Source organism: Mirounga leonina, unplaced genomic scaffold (assembly GCF_011800145.1).
Source record: "Mirounga leonina isolate KUSES-001 unplaced genomic scaffold, KU_Mleo_1.0 Mir_94, whole genome shotgun sequence".
In the NCBI taxonomy this organism is placed as follows: Eukaryota; Metazoa; Chordata; class Mammalia; order Carnivora; family Phocidae; genus Mirounga; species Mirounga leonina.
Genome location: NW_023270855.1, coordinates 52,275,449 through 52,294,482, shown reverse-complemented (window position 1 = coordinate 52,294,482; position 19,034 = coordinate 52,275,449). Strand labels below are relative to the sequence as shown.

The window sequence follows — 19,034 nt, the reverse complement described above, 5'->3', positions numbered from 1 at the left end:
TGGCAAAGTGATCAGACTCTGGGTTGACGGTCAAGGTAGAACTGAATATTCCCTCGTGGATAGATGCGACAAACCAAAGGGTTGAGCGTGTCGTCAAGCTTTACAGTGGACAAGTGGAAGGATGGGGTTGCTATTACTTGAGGTTGAGAGGGTGAAGTCAGTTGTTTGATTTGTGGCATTTTAAAGTGTCTATAAAACAGCCAAGTGGAGAGAGCAAGTCTCATACCACCTGGAATCCAGGGTAGACCTGTGGGGCTGTGGATGGAAATTTGAGCCTTGAGTGCATAAACAATACTTAAAACGGTGAGATTCGCAGCTACCACAGAGAGAACGACGAGAAGACGAAAAGAAACCTGACAACTGAGTCCTGGGGCACTGGAACAATTGGAAGTCGGGAAATGGGGCTTGCCAGACTCCACCTGGGAGCCACCGCCACGACCGTCTAAACTCGAGAACTACATTTCCCAGAATCCTTTCCGCCCCATGCTTCCGAGTTAGAGGCCGCCTGTGAAGTCCCGCGAGATTTAGAAGGCGGAAGTGAAGCGGAAGCCATTGCTCCCGGGAGGCGATTGCGGTTATACACATGGGCAGGGGAGGGGTGCGGCTTCCTCCGGAGTGTTGGGGACCCTCCGCTTCCCCGCCGCAGGCCGGACCTGCTGTATGAATTTGGTGTCCCTTCAGCGCCAGCTTCCGTGACCTCCACTGCACCCGATTCTACCCTCAGCCTTGTAAGCCCTGCTTTCCTCACTTAACCCTTTACCCTCGGTCTTCCCGAGGACACGAAAGGCCCATAGGCAGGGAGGAGTAAGTGGGGACAGGGACCTGGGACCGGGAAGCCAGGCAGCCAGGCGAGGAGTGTGCTTTAGACTCTGTGACGGGCGATATGAAACGCTGGTACGCGAGGAGTGAAGTTTAGGACCACTGTGTTTAGGACAAGGGGGAGGCAGTGGTGATCTGGTTTTAAAAAAAGGACTCTTGGGGTGTGGAGGGGAAAGCCCGGCCGAGGTGAATTCAGGACATGTGGGTCAGGAATGGGAGACGGCGAGGACAGTACCTTTGCTCTGCGGTCCATTTTCTCCAGCATCAATGGCGGGACACTGGCTTTCTTTTAACCTTTGTATTGAATGTTAAATTTTATGTTGAAAGTGTTCGGTACACTTACCTGTTAGTTTAGTTGACTCATGTAAACAGCCTATAACTAGATTTGAAAGCTCACTTCAACATTCTGTTAATGTAACTTGAGAGTTAGTCCATTCATATTTATTGTGATTACTAAAATTTTGCGGCTTTTACCATCTTACCGTGCTTGGCTCTTTATCCTTTAACTTTCAAGTTTTTTTTTTTTTTTTTTAAGATTTTATTTATTTGAGAGAATGAGAGAGAGAGAGAGCATGAGAGGGGGAGGGTCAGAGGGAGAAGCAGGCTCCCTGCCGAGCAGGGAGCCCGATGCGGGACTCGATCCCGGGACCCCAGGATCATGACCTGAGCCGAAGGCAGTCGCTTAACCGACTGAGCCACCCAGGTGCCCCTCAAGTATTTTTTAATTGGAATGTAAAACATATGCCAAAAAAGATACGGAAACACACACGCATTCTCTTTGCAAAGAAAGTATGGAAACACGCTCTTAAAAGGACAGCAATAAAGGGAATCTACAAACGAGGCCCAGAAAGATACTACGAAACCGCTAGAGCCTATGGTCTTTCCTGCATCCTCCTCTTTCCCCGTGATTTCCTTTATGGATTTTACTGCTTATATGTTTTTCCAAAAATGCATATCCTAGTTTGGGTAATTATTTGTGAATGGACTCACACTCTTAAGTACTTTCAGAGACATCCTTTTTTCCATTAATGCAAGTACACTTTGATATTTAGAGATTTCTAAATATCTTGTCGTTGAAGTACATACACTTAGCCATTCTTTTTGAGGCACTTCATGGCTTAAATTTTAGAGTCAGTTTACAAAGTTCCACCTACTGGAGTTTTATTTTGAAGTTGTGTTGAATCTGTGTATGAACTTGGATAATATTGGCATAATTCCATTGTGTCTTATCATTAATATTATGTCTGTGTACTTACATATTCTGTAATGCCTTTGAGTAAAGTTTTAAAGGATTTAGGGTGTTGTTTTGTTTTTTTAAGACTTTATTATATTTGAGAGAGAGCGTGCCCACAAGTGGGGGGCGGGGCAGAGGGAGAGGGAGAAGACAACTCGGGGCTGAGCAGGGGGCCCCGAAGATGACTTGAGCCCAGGACCTCAGGATCATGACCTGAGCCAAAGGCGGACGCTTAACCGACTGAGCCACCTTGGTGCCCCTAGGGGTGTGTGTGTGTGTGTGTGTGTGTGAGAGAGAGAGAGTTTTGAGAGTTTTGTTGTTAGATTTATTCCTAGGAACTTCTTTTTTAGGGCTTAGGAATTTTTTTTCCCCAACGGCTTGGTGTGTTGAATTTGGGTTCGTTTTTGTGTAGTGTTTTGAATGTTCTTCAAAGACCGTGTTATCATCTGTATAGAATAAATAGGTAAATTTTTTATTTTCCATTTGCATCGTTTGTGTTTTAATTTACTTACTTCACTGGACAGGCTGGGGACTCCTGGTAGCATTGAATGGAGTTTGGATAGCGAACTTTAGGCAGTCCTTTTTTTTTTTTTTTCCTGACCTGGAGGGGAATTGACCTTATGTTTGCTGGAGGCTCTTTTTTTAAGATAGTAAAGGAAGCTCCCTTCTTTTCCTAGTTTAAGAGTTTTTCCTTTTGAACAGTTCAGGTTTGTTGTTTTTTTTTTTAAGATTTTATTTATTTATTTGACAGAGAGAATGAGAGAGAGAGCACATGAGAGGGGGGAGGGTCAGAGGGAGAAGCAGACTCCCCGCCAAGCAGGGAGCCCGATGCGGGACTCGATCCCGGGACTCCAGGATCATGACCTGAGCCGAAGGCAGTCGCTTAACCAACTGAGCCACCCAGGCGCCCGAACAGTTCAGGTTTTTAACGAGTGATTTTTTTTTCCTTTCAGCATCTACTTTGATATGTTTATTTTGTGTATCTCAAGCTCTGTAAACAATGGCTGGCTTGTAGGTGCTACTACTGTTGTGCATTGAATGAATGAGCGAATAATATGCTTTTCTTGTTTATCTGACAATTGTTGCAAACTAAACCAATTGATTTTCTAATGATTCGTTACATTTGCTTTGGTAAATAACTAGAAAAAGATAGGCACTATTGTGTCATTTTTGGCTTCTGTCTGCTAGTGCGTTGGTTATTTGGATCTGTGTTTAAGTAAAATTGGCTTGCAGTCATCCTTTTCTGTTTCAAATTTATGCCAGCCTCATAAAATGGGGTGGGAATGTTCTCTCTGTTTTCTAAACTCTGGAATATTTTGCCTAAGAACAGAATCACTTTTTCCTTAAAAGGGAGCTGTGCCAGAAGAACCATTTAAGTCTGGAGTTTTCTTTGTGGAAATTTTTCGAGCTGTTGTTTCAGTTCCTTTAAGGGTCACAGTGATGTAAGAAAGGTGTTAGGGTTCGAAGCCAGTGGCCAAGAAAGAATTCTTGAGACGTCTTTGGTGCAAAGAGGTGGTTTTATTAAAGCACGGGGACAGGACCCCTGGACAGAAAGAGCTGCACTGGGGTCATGAGGAGTGGACCATGATATACTTTCAGGTTGGATAGCGTAAGCCTCCCAGGTATTTTGGAAACAAGGTTTCCAGGATCCTGAGGTGTCTACCTATTGTTAGGAAAAGGTCATTTATTATTGTTTAGTAAACCCCCAGTCATGAGACCCTTCAGATGTGTATTGGTGGGTCATATGCTTGGAGGATGATTGCCAACATGTATCTTGGGGGATAAAGGAGATAAAGGAAATTTCCAAAGGAATTTTTATATGTTGAAGTAGACTTAACAGGATCCTGGGGGTCGGGCCTGAGATTGCCTTTTGCCCTAAGCAAAGTATTAACATCAAGGCAGCTGAGTTCCTAGAGGAATGTCACTGCCTGTTTCAAGCACTTGTCAAGGGTCTGTAAATAGGAAGGAAATTTAATAATTTTTCTTCTGCCTTTGTTTCCCACATCAATTGGGCATCTAAGTTCTTTATTTCATTATGGTGAATAAAATTTCTTTAGGAACTTCATTCATTCCTTCTGAGGTTTAAATTGTATAGTCAAAGTTGTTAATAAAGTTCTTATTATATTGCTAATGTCTGTCACATCTGTATTGTAATCTGGTTTTTCATTCTTATATTTTCCTTTTTTAAAAAAATAAAATAAATCCTGCCAAAATTTTGTCAGTTTTGTTTTTTTTAGAGAACTTTTGGCTTGATTGAGCCACTTCACAATATGAATGTCTTCTTCTGTTTTATAACTCTGTTCTTTATAGTTTTCCTCCTTTTACTTTTTTGGGATGTCTCTTTCCAGTTTCTAACATTGGGCACCTGTCACATTCCAAAGAATGTGGTATCTTGTTATATTTCAGTTCTAAATATTGAATATTATGACTTCTTTGACATGTGAATTATTTAGGATTTTTTTTTTCTTTACTATCCATTCCTGTGACATTTTTCTGGTTATCTTTTGGGCATTGTTTGGTAATTTCCTGGCACTGTTTTCAGAGAGAGATGCCATTTTCTGAGACACAGTGTGCCTCTGTGGTTGGATTTTATAGTAGCCAGGGCATGTGATTTCATCTTGTTCAGTCTGCATGTAGTTATTGACTTGTCTGCTTGCACTGTATTAGTGAGAGCTCTGGTGGTGGCTTTGTCCATTCTCCTCAGAGTTCTGTCCTTTTTTATTTTTTTCATATGTTTGAGGATGTGAAAACATACATACAGCTTTTTCTTGAATTCAGTCTGGAATACCTCAGTTTTCTCTATGAACCTTTCTACCTTAATCCTTTCTGTCCGGTACTAACATTTAAACCGGCTTAAAAAAAAAAAAAAAAAGATTTCATTTATTTATTTATTTGACAGAGAGTGAGCACAAGCAGGGGGAGCAGCAGGGAGCCTGGTGCGGGGCTTGATCCCAGAACCCTGGGATCATGACCTGGCAAAAGAGACACTTAACCAGCTGAGCCACCCAGGCACCCTTTTCCGTACATTTTTTTCTTTTTTTTAAGATTTTAGTTAGTTAGTTATTTAAGAGAGGGCATGCAAGCAGTGGGAGGGAGAATGACAAGCAGACTCCATGCTGAGTGTGGAGCCTGACACAGGGCTCCACTTGACCCCAGGACCCTGAGATCATGACCTGAGCTGAAATCTAGAGTCAGATGCTTAACCAACTGAGCCACCCAGGCACCCCTTTCTCCTTACTTTTTGAATTTATTTATGTATTTATTTACCCTGAAGAGGTTGGATTAGAAGGGAGGGCAGACATATCCGTCCTTGTTTGTAATAGGAGTGGAGGAGAATATCAGAGATCAGTTTTGGGAGGAATTTTGGTAGAACTAGAGACCAAAAAATTAGAAATACTCCTTTTAACTTTTTAAGGTAAAGTATAATTTATATTGAAGACAATTTACAGATCTTAGATCCAGTTTGATGAAATTTTTTGACAGTTGTGTACATTGTGTAACCTCTAACTAAAAAAAACAAAATAAAAATATGAAGAATATTTCAGTTGCTCTAGAAAGTTCCTCTTCTCAGTCTCTTCATCTCATACTCTTCCACTGAGACAGCCACTTTTTTACTTCTATTGACTGAAATAAACAAGTTTTGCTAACAACCTAAATAAGTTTGCTATTTTGTAGATGTCATATAACTGGAATCAGAACATTTTTTGTGTCTGGTTTCTGTTGATCAACATTGTAGACAGACATTCAACCATGTTGTGTGTCTCAGTAGTTTTTATTCTTCAGTAGTATTCCAATGTACACACCACAATTTGTTTATCCATTCTGTGGTTGATGGATATTTAGATTGTTTACAGTTTGGGGTTATTATGAAATCAGATTGTTATGAACATTTTTGTATGAGTCTTTTGTAACATGTTTTTAAAAATTTCTCTTGGGTAAATATCGATAGGTGGAATGGCTGAGTTAAACGGTAAGTGTACTTTTAAGAAACTGGCACACTGTTGTCCGTGGTAGTTGAACTGTTTCAACCCCAGCTATCCATCCTTGCCAACATTTGATGTTGGTAGTCTTTTATTTTGGCCACTCTACTGGGTTGAAATCCAGTATCTTCAGTTTTGCTTTGCATTCATCTGATGACTAATGATGTTGAGTACCTTTTGACAAACTTATTATATTGGTTATTCATTATATTTTGTGAAGTGTCTTTAGCCTTTTTTGTTGAGTTGTTTTTGGGTTTTTTTGGTAGGAGTTCTTTATGTACTTTGAATGTGAACTCTTTGTTAAGTATATGTACTCCAAATATTTTTTCTCAATCTGTGGCTTGCCTGTTCTTTTTTTAAAGATTTTATTTATTTATTTGAGAGAGAGAGAATGAGAGAGAGCACATGAGAGGGGGGAGGGTCAGAGGGAGAAGCAGGCTCCCCGCCGAGCAGGGAGCCCGATGCGGGACTCGATCCCGGGACTCCAGGATCATGACCTGAGCCGAAGGCAGCCGCTTAACCAACTGAGCCACCCAGGCGCCCGAATACTCCTGGATTCTATCACTGAGCCCGATCCAAACCTGTAGGGTGAGAACTTGCTGAATCTTTGCAACAATACCGCAAGCTAATAACAGTACAGATGCCCGGATGCCTCCATTTCACTGCCCTTTACCAGTGCCAGGCACTTTTCCAGAACGTCACATGGTTTCCCTGGGTTCCTCCTTACAGCAACCTTGGGAGATGGATCCCATCCTTTTTTTTTTCTTTTTTAAAGATTTTATTTATTTATTTGAGAGAGAGGGTGAGAGGAGAGAGAGAGAGAGAGCACATGAGAGGGGGAAGGGTCAGAGGGAGAAGCAGACTCCCTGCCGAGCAGGGAGCCCGATGCGGGACTCGATCCCGGGACTCCAGGATCATGACCTGAGCTGAAGGCAGTTGCTTAACCAACTGAGCCACCCAGGCGCCCTTTTTTTTTTGAATTGAGGTATAATTGATACAGCACTATGCTATATCAATTAGTTTCAGGTGTATAGTGTAATGATTCAGTATTTGTATGTATTGCAAAGTGATCACTACAGTAAGTGTATAGTTAATATCATCACCATACATAGTTATAGATTTTTTTATGTTGTGATGAGAACTTTCAAGATCCACTCTCCTAGGGCGCCTGGGTGGCTCAGTTGGTTAAGCGACTGCCTTCAGCTCGGGTCATGATCCTGGAGTCCCGGGATCGAGTCCCGCATCGGGCTCCCTGCTCGGCAGGGAGTCTGCTTCTCCCTCTGACCCTCCCCCCTCATGTGCTCTCTCTCTCTCTCTCCTCTCACCCTCTCTCTCAAATAAATAAATAAAATCTTTAAAAAAAAAAAAAAAGATCCACTCTCCTAGTGGATTTCCCCTCAGTTTTCTTAAATTGAAATATAGTTAACACACAATTGTTACAGTAGTTTCAGGTGTAAAACTTCATGCTGTGCTCACCACAAGTGTAGCTACCATTTATCACTGTACAATTGGACTATATTATTCCTGTTGTACCCTGCCCTACCTACTTTTAAATATGCACTACAATATTTTTAACTGTAGTCACCATGCTGTACATTATATCCCCATGACTTACTCATTTTATAACTGGAAATTTGTACCTTTTAACCCCCTTCACCCATTTAACCCACCCCCTGCCTCAGGCAATCACCAATCTGTTCTCTTACCCACAACCTTGTTTTCTGGTTTTTCTTATAGATTCCACATAGAAGTGAAACATATAATATTTATCTCTTTCTTTCTGTCCACTTATTATAAGACTGCTTATTTCACTTTGCACAATGCCCTCAAAGTGTATCCATGTGGCAAATGACTAGATTCCATTTTTTTAGTGACTGAGCAATATTCAGGTGCATGTGCATGCACACCACATTTTCTTTGCCTGTTCATCCATCGGTGGACACTTCGGTCATTTCCATTGTAAATAATGTATTGTAAATAATGTAAATAATTGTAAATAATTTGGCTATTGTAAATAATGCTGCAGTGAACATAGGGGTGCAGATGTATTTTCAAATTAATGTTTCATTCAGGTGAATACCCAGAAGTGGAATTGCTGGATCATATGGTAGTTCTATTTTAATTTTTTGAGGAACCTCTGTTCTATTTTCCGTAGTGGCTGTGCCAGTATACATTCCCACCAACAGTGCATGAGGTTCCCTTTCTTCCACCTCCTCGCTAACACTTGTTATATCTTGTCTTTTTTTTAAGATCTTATTTATTTTAGAGAGAGAGCTCTATGGGGGGAGGGGCAGAGGGAGAAGAAAAGAGAATCCCAAGCAGGCTCGATCTCACAATCCTGAGATCAGGATGTGAGCCAAAATCAATAGACACTTAGCCTACTGAGCCTCTTGTCTTCCTTTTTTTTTTTTTTTTAATTTAAAAAAATTTTTAATTTCTTTTTTGAGTAATCTCTACACTCAGTGTGGGGCTTAAACTCACAACCCCAAGATCAAGAGTTGGGTGCTCTATTGACTAAGCCAGCCGGGCACCCCATTTTCTTGTCTTTTTTGATAATAGTCATTCTAACAGGTGTGAGGTGTTATCTGATTGTGGTTTGACTTTCATTTCCCTAATGTTTAGTGATGTTGAGCATCTTCTCGGGTGTCTGTTAGCCATCTGTATTTCTTTTTTGGGAAAATGTCTCTTCAGATCCTCTGCTCATTTTGTTATTGGATTGGTTTTTTGCTGTTGAGTTGTATGAGTCTTTTATATATTTAGACATTAACTCCTTATCAGATATGATTCGCAAATATTTTTTTCTGTTAGGTAGGTTGCCTTTTCATTTTGTTGATGGTTTCCTTTACTGTAGAGAAGCTTTTTAGTTTGATGTAGTCCCACTTATTTTTGCTTTTGTTTCCAAGTCAAAAAATAATTGCTAAGACCAATGTCAAGAGGCTTACTGCTTAGGTTTCCTTTTAGGAGTTTTGTGGTTTCAGGTCTTATATTCATTCATGTCTTTAATCCATTTTGAGTTAGTTTTTGTGTGTGGTGTAAGATAGTGATCCAGATTCCTTCTTTTGCATGTGGCCATGTACTTGTGCCCACATTATTTATTGAAGTGACTGTCCTTTCCTCATTGTATGTTATTAGATTTTTTGTCATAAAGTAATTGACTATGTATGTGTGACTTTACTTCTGGTCTCATTTTTGTTGCATTGATCTATGTGTTTTATGCTAGACTATTCATTTTCTTTTTTTTTTTTTCTCTTTTTTTTTTAAAGATTTTATTCATTTATTTGAGAGAGAGAGCATGAGAGACAGAGAGCACGAGAGGGAGGAGGGTCAGAGGGAGAAGCAGACTCCCCGCTGAGCAGGGAGCCCGATGCGGGACTCGATCCCGGGACTCCAGGATCATGACCTGAGCCAAAGGCAGTCGCTTAACCAACTGAGCCACCCAGGCGCCCTAGACTCTTCATTTTCTTAATGATGTTACTTGACTAAAGGTGTTTAATTTGGGGAAAGTCATTCTACTCGTATCTAGTCTAAAATACTGTTGTGTAAGTCGAGATGGTTAAAATATTTTCTGTGGGTTTTATTTTTTGTTTTCTGATTGATTTCAAAAGTTTTTAATTAAAATTTTTGCTTATGCAGTGATAATAGAAAATGCAGTTCCTTTTTACCCATTGAGTTCTTTCAGTACCATTTATTAAGACTGCTTTCCCTACTGAATCTCTTTCTTCTCTTACTGAAAATAATTTGTGCACATGTAGGTTTGTTTCTAACTCTGTTCTATTCTATTGATCTATTTGTTACTTATTCCAGTAACTCTTCATTACTCCCATCCAAGTACTAACCAGGCCCGACCCTGCTTAGCTTCCGAGATCAGACGAGATCGGGCGCGTTCAGGGTGGTATGGCCGTAGACAGTAATCTTCATTACTGTGGTGAACTTAGTAGTATGAATCCTCTGAATTTGTTTTTCTTTCTTAACATTGTTCCGGCTCCTCTAGATCTTTTGCGTTTTGTTATACATTTTACTTTTTTTGTATCTTTTTTTTTTTTTTCGGTGTGGGGCTTGACCTCACGACCCTGAGATCAAAACCTGAGTTGAAATCAAGAGTTGGATGCTTAACCAACTTATCCATCCAGGCACCCCTGGTGTACATTTTAGATTTGGCTTGAAACTTCTAGAGAAAAAGCCTGCTGGGATTTTGATAGGGATTGCATTGTATTGGCAGGTGAACTCAGGGAGAATAAATGCTACCATAATAATAATGATTCTTGTAGTCTCTGAAAGTGATATTGCTGCCTAGTTATTTAGGTCTTTAATTTTTTTTCAGCAGTGTTTCACATTTTTTGTTGTCAAGGTCTTACACAGCTTCTAACTTATTCCTAGATATTTTATATGTCTTAGGCTATCATAATTGGCTTTTTTTTTTTTAAGTTTCATTTTCCAGTTCTTTTGCTGAAGTATGTTTTTTTAGTTGAGATTACTGTGAAATGAAAACAAGATTATTTGGTGAAAGTAAGAGTAATGATAAAACAGTTTTTGATTCAGGAAAAACTGGCAAGATTTGTACATGGTTTTGGAGAGATTGGAAGGTCAGGTTTCATAGTATGCTTTTCTCGAATGTAGGTGCTCCTTTTGCAACTGAAGGTTAGGGGTTGTGTGCAGAGTGGTCTTGCCAGGTACCTTCAGAGAGGAGGTAAATGGTTGGAGTCGTCCAAGGCCGGTCTTTTGGTCAGTAGGTGTTATAATGGGCAGAGAGTAGTTGATGTTTTAGATCCATAATGACTTCCAGCTGGGTAGGTGGGGTGGTGAAAAAATGAATTTGCTGTTAGGGAGCAAGATGTAACAACATGGGTGGCCTGGAATCCTCTCTCAAGTGAGAGTTTGAAGTGTTAATAGAGGAGATTTTGTAGAGAGCAAGATCTCTGAGTCATTATCTGCAAGGTGAAGCTGATTCCAGTGATGACAAGGCCTGGACCGTGGCCAGGGTGTATGTGTTGGTGTGGCGTGTGCGGCCAAAAGGCACTGGAGATTAGAACACGTGGTTCTACGTGGACCATCCTCGTGGCTACTAGAACCATCTTAAGTCATGGTGAGCCTTAAAGTTGGAAGGAAGAGGAGAAGTCTGGAGCCCAAGTGTTTATCGAGTAAGGGAGTCAGACAAGTTGTGCTTGGGGACAGATTACCCGGAGAATGGATCTGAATCTTACTTGAGGCGCATCAGGGACCTTCCCCACATTGCCTGGAGGATTTCCTGGGAAGAGAAAGGCCCGTGACAGGGTCCTGGGTAGAACTTGCCGCTCCAGAGAGGAGATGCAGGAAAGCAGAAGTCAGAATTCTGTGAGCCCGAGAGGCAGGACTGCTCCTGGTAGTCCTTTTCTCATTTCCTACAGATGCCTGCTCCAAGAGTCCTGTGACAGCTTCCTGCCACCAGTGCCCTGTTGTTCAGGCAAATCGACTTCATTCTCACGGGATGGCAGCTCTTGGTCTGTCTCCCACACGTGGTAAGTTCTTGGGGTGATGAATGGATGCCCTCAGAAGTCCAGCTTAAGTGGCCCCTGGACGTCACAGAGCTCAAGGGTGTGCATGGCCAGAGGGAGGGCTGCCAGAGAGGATGGAGGAACTGGAAAGAGGTGGGAGCAAAGTCTTGGTATCCTCCCAGTGACTGTGTCTGATTTGGGGTCTTTGTGAGTTTGGGTGAAGTAGGGATTGTGTGTGGTTGGTGTATAAGGAAGGACTGTAATGGGTAACCCTCTATTAGTTTTTTATTATTATTATCATTATTAAAGGTTTCCTTTTTAAGTAATCTCTTCACCCAGCGTGGGGTTCAAACTCACAATCCCGAGATCAAGAGTCGCAGGCTCCACCAACTGAGTCAGCCAGGTGCCCCTATTATTTTTTTTTATCCATTTATTATTGTGATAAATCTGAGCAGAGTAACAGGTCTGCCTCTTAGAGCTTTAATTTCTTCACTCATTGATTGAGAACACATATCACTTTGGGTATGAAGCCCACCGTCCTTTTTCCGTCCATGAGCGGAGCAGGGCTGCTCTGGCTCGTTACAAGACATTGCGTGTGTGAAAGAGAGACGGGGATTGGCACTGCACACTTACAGTGGGTGTGGGGCATTTTCCTGATCTCTGAGTGTCGGGCAGGCTCTAATCCTCATGGATCTGCTCTTCTCCAGCTGTGTCCACTCAGGACCCTGCCTATATCCAGGAGTCAGAAGTTTCTCCTTCTTCAAAAGACCATTCCTCTTCTCAGGATGTGGACCTGTTTGCTTGCAGTGGCCTAGAACCCCCTATGCTAGCAGGTGTTGGTTCTCAGGTATGAGATCTCTGGGACCCTGGGGGTGGGAGAGGCACTTCCCTAGAATGCCCTCAGCACCACTTGTTAGAGTTCTTTGAGCGCCTCCCCTAGGCTGATCAATGCCTGATCAGGGCACAGGAGAAAAAGCCAGAGACTGTTGTAAGGCTCTCCTGGTATCAGGGACCTGGTTAGGGGAAATGAACTTGTGTAGCAGGTCCTTCTCTCATAACAGAGCTCAGAATGCTCAGCTCAAAGCTAGAGAGCTTTGGTCCCGTGTTAGCAAGAGTTTGAATTTGAAGAGATAGGATCACCCCATAGTGAAGAGCCTTGAGGACTGGCTTCTGGAACACATTTGAGACCCCAGAACCCCATCTGAAAATCCTGTGTTTGGAGTCTCGTGCCCAGGCTTCAGCCTCAGCCATCTTTCTGTGAACACAGATAGGCTGGTTTCTTACTGACCCCAAATGTGTGTGGTGATTCAGGAGTCAGTGACTTTCCAGGATGTTGCTGTGGACTTCACTGAGAAGGAGTGGCCCTTGCTGGATTCTTCTCAGAGAAAACTGTACAAAGATGTGATGTTGGAGAACTACAGCAACCTCGCCTCAGTGGGTAAGGCTGGAATCATTTTTCTGTTTGAGTATCAGATGTTTTTGTTTTGAGTACTTGCTGTGACCCAGGGACTGCGGGGATTTGGAACATAATTGTGACCAAGCCGAGCTGGTGCCCCACTCACAGTGTCTCCTAGTGGTTGTTGAGACCTGTTCATTGCCTTGACCTTGGACGTTGTCATGTGTGTCTGAGTTTGGGCATAGGTTTCTTTTTTTTTTAAAGATTTTATTTATTCATTTGAGACACAGAGATAGAGAGAGAGAGAAAGCATGAGCAGGGAGAGAGGCAGAGGCAGAGGGAGAAGCAGGCTCCTTGCTGAGCGAGGAGCCTGATGTGGGGCTCGATCCCAGGACCCTGGGATCATGACCTGAGCTGAAGGCAGACGCTTAACCATCTGAACCACCCAGGCGCCTGGGCATAGGTTTCTTTTTTTTTTTTTTTAAGATTTTATTTATTCATTTGAGACACAGAGAGAGAGAGAGAGAGAGAGAGAGAGAGAGAGCATGAGCAGGGAGAGAGGCAGAGGCAGAGGGAGAAGCAGGCTCCTTGCTGAGCCAGGAGCCGGATGTGGGGCTCGATCCCAGGACCCTGGGATCATGACCTGAGCTGAAGGCAGATGCTTAACCATCTGAACCACCCAGGCGCCTGGGCATAGGTTTCTGAGTTAAATCCTCATTCCTTTGAAGGGCAAAGCGTGTGGGTCTTTGTGGTTTTGTGTTTTATGAAAGTCTTTCGCTGTGTTCCTTAGAAATTTGGCACCATCATTTTGCTGCTCCTAAGTCAGACTTGTCCATCTTCAGAACACTGAAGACCAAAACATTGACCCCAGCCTAACGGAAGGGGTTGTCCTCTGCACGATCCTCCCTCAACATGTGTCTTTCCCCGTGAGTAGGGTATCAGGTGGGCAAACCCAGCCTCATCTCCCACTTGGAGCAAGAAGAGGAGCTGAGGACAGAGGAGAGGGCACTTCACCGAGCCACATCTCCCGGTAAGCACCAGGCAGACGCAGGTACTTCTGGATACCTGCTGTATTGAGTGATGGGATGGAGGGAGATCCACTAGGAAATGTCACCCAGGGAAATTTGAGAATGATCCTTCTCCGTTCTCTCACAAATCCTTTGGTCCCACAGTCCTCTCCCGTGTGCGTGCGTATGTGTGTATTTCTTTTGTTGCTTTTGTCTATCTACTTACTTTTTGTTGAGATATAACTGACATGACACTGTTAGTTTCAGGTGTACAACATAATGATTTAGTATTTGTATATATTGCAAAGTGATCACCACAGTAAGTCTGACTAAAATCACATCCATTACTACACAGTTACAAAAATATTTTTTCCTTGTGATGAGAACTTTTAAGATTTACTGTCTTAGCTTTCAGTGCATTATAGTATCATTAACTGTAGTCACCATGTGTGTGTTACATCCCCAGGACTTACTTATTTCGTAACTGGGCGTTTGTACCTTTCGTGTACCTTTTGACCTTCTTCACACCCGTTTGTCCACCCACCACCTCTGACAACCACCACCAATCTGTTCTCTGTATCCATGAGCTCAGTTGTTCTGTTTCTTTGGGGGGGGGGGGGGTTGGTTTTTGTTTTTAGAGTCCACACTTCAGTGAGATAAGGTATGTTTTCCTTTGTCTTATCTCACTTAGCATTATGCCCTCTATCCTTGTCGAAAATGGGAAGAGCCCCTTTTTTATGGCTGAATAATACTCCATTGTGTATATATACCACATTTTCTCTATCTGTTCATCTCTCAAGGGACGCTTAGGTTGCTTCCATTGCCTTGGCTATTATAAATAATGCCGCTGTGAATGTGGGGGTGTGGCTATCTTTTCAAGGTAGTGTTTTTGTTTCCTTTGAATAAATACCCAGAAGCAGAATTGCTTGACGTCATCTTTAAATCCGACATGTCCACATGAGCTCTGTCCCATCCTTTCATTCCACTCAACATTCCTGGGCATACTCTTTCTGTTGTTATCAGTGTCAGTCATTGAAGAATTTATTCCTTAGTGAATCAAGTTAAATGTCTCCCCTGTCACTGCCAGATGCCTCACACAGCCACAGTTCGCAGACATTTTTACCCAACATGTGGGTTTCTCCCCTTTAACATCACCTTTCCTTCTTTAGGGTTAGTATTGCAAAGAAATTCCCTCCTCTTCCCCCCCCCCCCACCTCATCTTTGTCACTACCATCTCACCATCTTCTTTCTTTTTTTTTTTTTTTAAGATTTTATTTATTTATTTGAGAGAGCGAGAATGAGAGAGAGCACATGAGAGGGGGGAGGGTCAGAGGGAGAAGCAGACTCCCCGCCGAGCAGGGAGCCCGATGCGGGACTCGATCCCGGGCCTCCAGGATCATGACCTGAGCCAAAGGCAGTCGCTTAACCAACTGAGCCACCCAGGCGCCCCTCACCATCTTCTTCCTCTAGCTAATATTTCTCTTCCCGGGTTAATATTTCACCAATTTGTTTCAGATTGGGAGACTCCGTCTAAAAGCAAGTGGTCCGTTCTCATGGAAGGCATTTTTGGGAAGGAAGCATCCAGCGGTGTGGCAGTGGTAAGAGTTCCTTGGGATAATCCCAGGTCTCCCAGGGGAGAAGACAGGGGCAGCCTCAGAAAAGCAGCTCAAGAACCGAGCGAGTGGCCTTCCCTGAGAGGCACCTGTTTCGGACACTGAGTATCACAGCTTTGGGGGAAAACCCTAAACCGAGCCCCAAATTTCTTGACTTAGAGTTGTGGCAACCAAATCTTGCTGTAACTGTGCCTCAGCTAGTGAGTGTTGGGGCTCAATTCAGATTTAAACAGTTAACAAAACGTATGTGCGAAAAGCTTTGTGAAAGTTACAGCCATGGAGCCTTAGGGGGCGGTGTCCACCTTTCTATTTGTTAGAGGCCAGATGGGGCAGGAGCAGGGCTTTGGCGCCGCAAATCATGACGCCATTCGTCACGGTGATGTGCTTCTACTTCCAATAATTCGTGGGGGGATGACTGCAGATGATTTGTAGGGATGTGGCGAGTTGTGGGAAATGCCTCAGTCAGCACTCCTCTCTTAACAGGAAAGAACACATCTCGGAGAGAAACCCACCGAGTACACGCGCCTGTTTGAAGCCTTCAGCATGGGCACTCATCTTACTCAGCAGATGGGAAGGCACGCTGGCAAGAGGCCCTGTCGCCGCCGGGACTGTGGGGCAGCTTTCAAGAACAGGTCGCATCTCGCCCAACATGTGAGCATTTACAATGGGAGGAAAATGCATGAATGTCACCAGTGCCAAAAAGCCTTCACCACGAGCGCGTCCCTTACGCGGCACAGGAGAATTCACACAGGGGAGAAGCCCTACGAGTGCAGTGCCTGCGGGAAAGCCTTCAACGACCCCTCTGCCCTCAGGAGTCACGCGAGAACTCACCTCACAGAGAAGCCCTTTGACTGCAGTCAGTGTGGAAACGCCTTCCGAACCCTCTCCTCGCTGAAGATACACACGAGAGTTCACACTGGGGAGAGACCTTACAAGTGTGACGAGTGTGGGAAGGCGTACGGCAGGAGCTGCCACCTCATTGCACACAAACGGACACACACTGGAGAGAGACCCTACGCTTGCCACGACTGTGGGAAAGCATTCCAGCATCCCTCGCATCTCAAAGAGCATGTCCGCAATCACACCGGAGAGAAACCCTATGAATGCACGCAGTGTGGAAAAGCCTTCCGATGGAAGTCGAACTTCAACTTGCACAAGAAGAACCACATGGTAGAGAAAACATACGAATGTAAGGAATGTGGGAAATCCTTTGGTGATCTCTTGTCACGGAGAAAACACATGAGAATTCATATTGTAAAGAAACCCATTGAGTGTAGACAGTGTGGGAAAGCGTTCCGGAACCAATCCATCCTTAAGACACACATGAATTCTCACACCGGAGAGAAACCCTATGGGTGTGATCTGTGTGGGAAAGCCTTCAGTGCGAGCTCAAACCTGACCACACACAGGAAAATCCACACTCAAGAGAGACGCTATGAATGTGCCGCCTGTGGGAAAGTGTTTGGGGACTATTTATCCCGGAGGAGGCACATGAGCATTCATCTGGTAAAGAAACGTGTTGAATGTAGGCAGTGTGGGAAAGCCTTCAGAAACCAGTCGACCCTCAAGACACACATGAGAAGTCACACAGGAGAGAAGCCGTACGAGTGCGATCATTGCGGGAAAGCCTTCAGCATCGGCTCCAACCTTAATGTGCACAGGAGGATACACACTGGGGAGAAGCCCTACGAATGCCTGGCCTGTGGGAAAGCCTTCAGTGACCACTCATCCCTTCGGAGTCACGTGAAAACTCACCGGGGAGAGAAGCTCTTCGTGTCATCCGTGTGGAAGAGGCTCCAGTGATGGGTCTTCTTTAGGGGACACACGCGAGCTCAGACTGGGAGGCAGCCTCGTTGGCGTAAGGAAGGCAGGAGCACTTTGATGAACTCACCTGGGCACAAAAGAGTACCTGTAACAGGAGAAATCCAGTTTGTGTCCTGGCTGGGGAAGACCTGTTTCTTCTCATCACTATGGGGTTTTGTGAGAACTCATGCTGGGGGCAAAAATGTACCTGTGGTGTGCAGAAGCCATCAGAGTACATTCGGCTCTTTAAAGAAAATGAGAAATCTAGGGAGAGAAACCGTAGCTTGGTATTTAATATCAAAATGACTTTAGCACCACCCGGCACCTTCTGGGCTTACGAGTAAGCACACTAGGGAGAGTCTCTGTAAATTCACTCTCTGGGCAAACCTTTACTGGTCTCACCCTGTATTCTTCATGAAAGAAATCATACTAAAGAGATAAATTCTGTAAAGTAGGAATGTGGGAAGGTCTGTAACAGAGGTCAGCAAAGTGGCCAACTGTCTGTTTTTGTATGGCTTGCAAGCTAAGAACAGTTGTTCCGTTTTTAAAGAAGAAAAATGTGTGACAGACACCACATGCAACTCACAAAGCCTAAAATCCTTACTTTCTGGTCCTTTACAGAAAAACTTGGCCAACCCTTGGTCTACAGCAGCAGTTCCTAACTGGGGGTGATTTTGCTTGTCCGGAGACATTTTAAGTTGTTAAAGCTCAGGGTGGGGGGAGATGCTTCTGGCACATGACGACGCACAGGAGCCCCCACAGCAAAGAATTATGTGGCCCAAAATGTGGGTATTGCTGAGGTTGAGAAACTTAGCCTGGGACAGCCCCTCAGTTTTTGTGAAATGTTACTCATGCTAGGAGAGTTTTCTATTTAAAACTTCAAAAATATAATCAAGTGTAATTCTTTCAGGAAACGTGAGAACCCACACTGCAGACAGTCCCCACATTGAGATGATTTTAGCCACAGCCCCCTCACTTGTGCTTATGAGAATTCATACCCTGATGGAATTTTCTAGTGGATAGGAAATTTATCAGTCTTTCATCATGAGAACAGACCCTAACTCGTTAATTCGTAGTCTCTGTTTTTAAGATTTTGCTCCTTTAACGCTTAGGCTTCATCACACAAGGTTTGTATATAGTATTTTTATTATAATTTCATTCCTGATACGTGTTAATTTCCTTCTGGATAACTTACTTGACCAGTGGACTGTTTAGAATTGTGTTAAATACCATGTAACGTGGGTATATTTAATACCTGTTTGTTACGAGTGTCTAATTCAAATGCATTGGCTCAGCGCACAGTGTCTTCCATTTAGATGGATCCTCTGGAATGTTCTCGGGCTCCTGTCCAGCCAAGAGTGACATACACATCTCATTGCTCTCCCAGTGTCTCCTCTTTCATGTCAGGAAAATCCAGCTTTTGTCCAATTACTAACGTGTGCTATTTTTAAAAATCTCACCAGTTTTCTGCAGCCAGTACAGTCCTTGTCTCAGCCTGGTCGTTGACCGATAAACAGATGAGAAAGAGCTAGAAAAGGGATTATTCTTACCTGGGTTCTTCTACGTGTTTTGTTTTTGCTGTTTGCTCTACTTCTCACCTTGCAAGGAGATCAAGTACCCAGTGTTAAAAGATCCATCATGGGCGCCTGGGTGGCTCAGTTGGTTAAGCAACTGCCTTCGGCTCAGGTCATGATCCTGGAGTCCCGGGATC

General features: G+C 43.5%; 1 protein-coding gene across 1 annotated transcript; it reads left to right on the top strand.

The window, feature by feature from the left end:
- Window positions 1–220: 220 nt before the first annotated feature.
- On the top strand, window positions 221–19,034 carry ZNF317 (zinc finger protein 317). The gene is made up of 7 exons (XM_034997383.1): window positions 221–728; window positions 11,418–11,528; window positions 12,212–12,351; window positions 12,816–12,942; window positions 13,835–13,930; window positions 15,423–15,505; window positions 16,004–19,034. Exons 2-7 carry the CDS (start codon window positions 11,498–11,500, stop codon window positions 17,321–17,323), a joined length of 1,797 nt encoding a protein of 598 aa, XP_034853274.1. The 5' UTR covers window positions 221–728; window positions 11,418–11,497; the 3' UTR covers window positions 17,324–19,034.

What these genes read in the sequence shown, in the direction of transcription:
- ZNF317 (XM_034997383.1), top strand. Translation starts at nt 11,498, where the DNA reads ATGGCAGCTCTTGGTCTGTCTCCCACACGTG. An exon ending in TGGTCTGTCTCCCACACGTG is followed by an intron (nt 11,529 to 12,211) that starts GTAAGTTCTTGG and finishes GCTCTTCTCCAG; the next exon opens with CTGTGTCCACTCAGGACCCT. An exon ending in TCACCGAGCCACATCTCCCG is followed by an intron (nt 13,931 to 15,422) that starts GTAAGCACCAGG and finishes AATTTGTTTCAG; the next exon opens with ATTGGGAGACTCCGTCTAAA.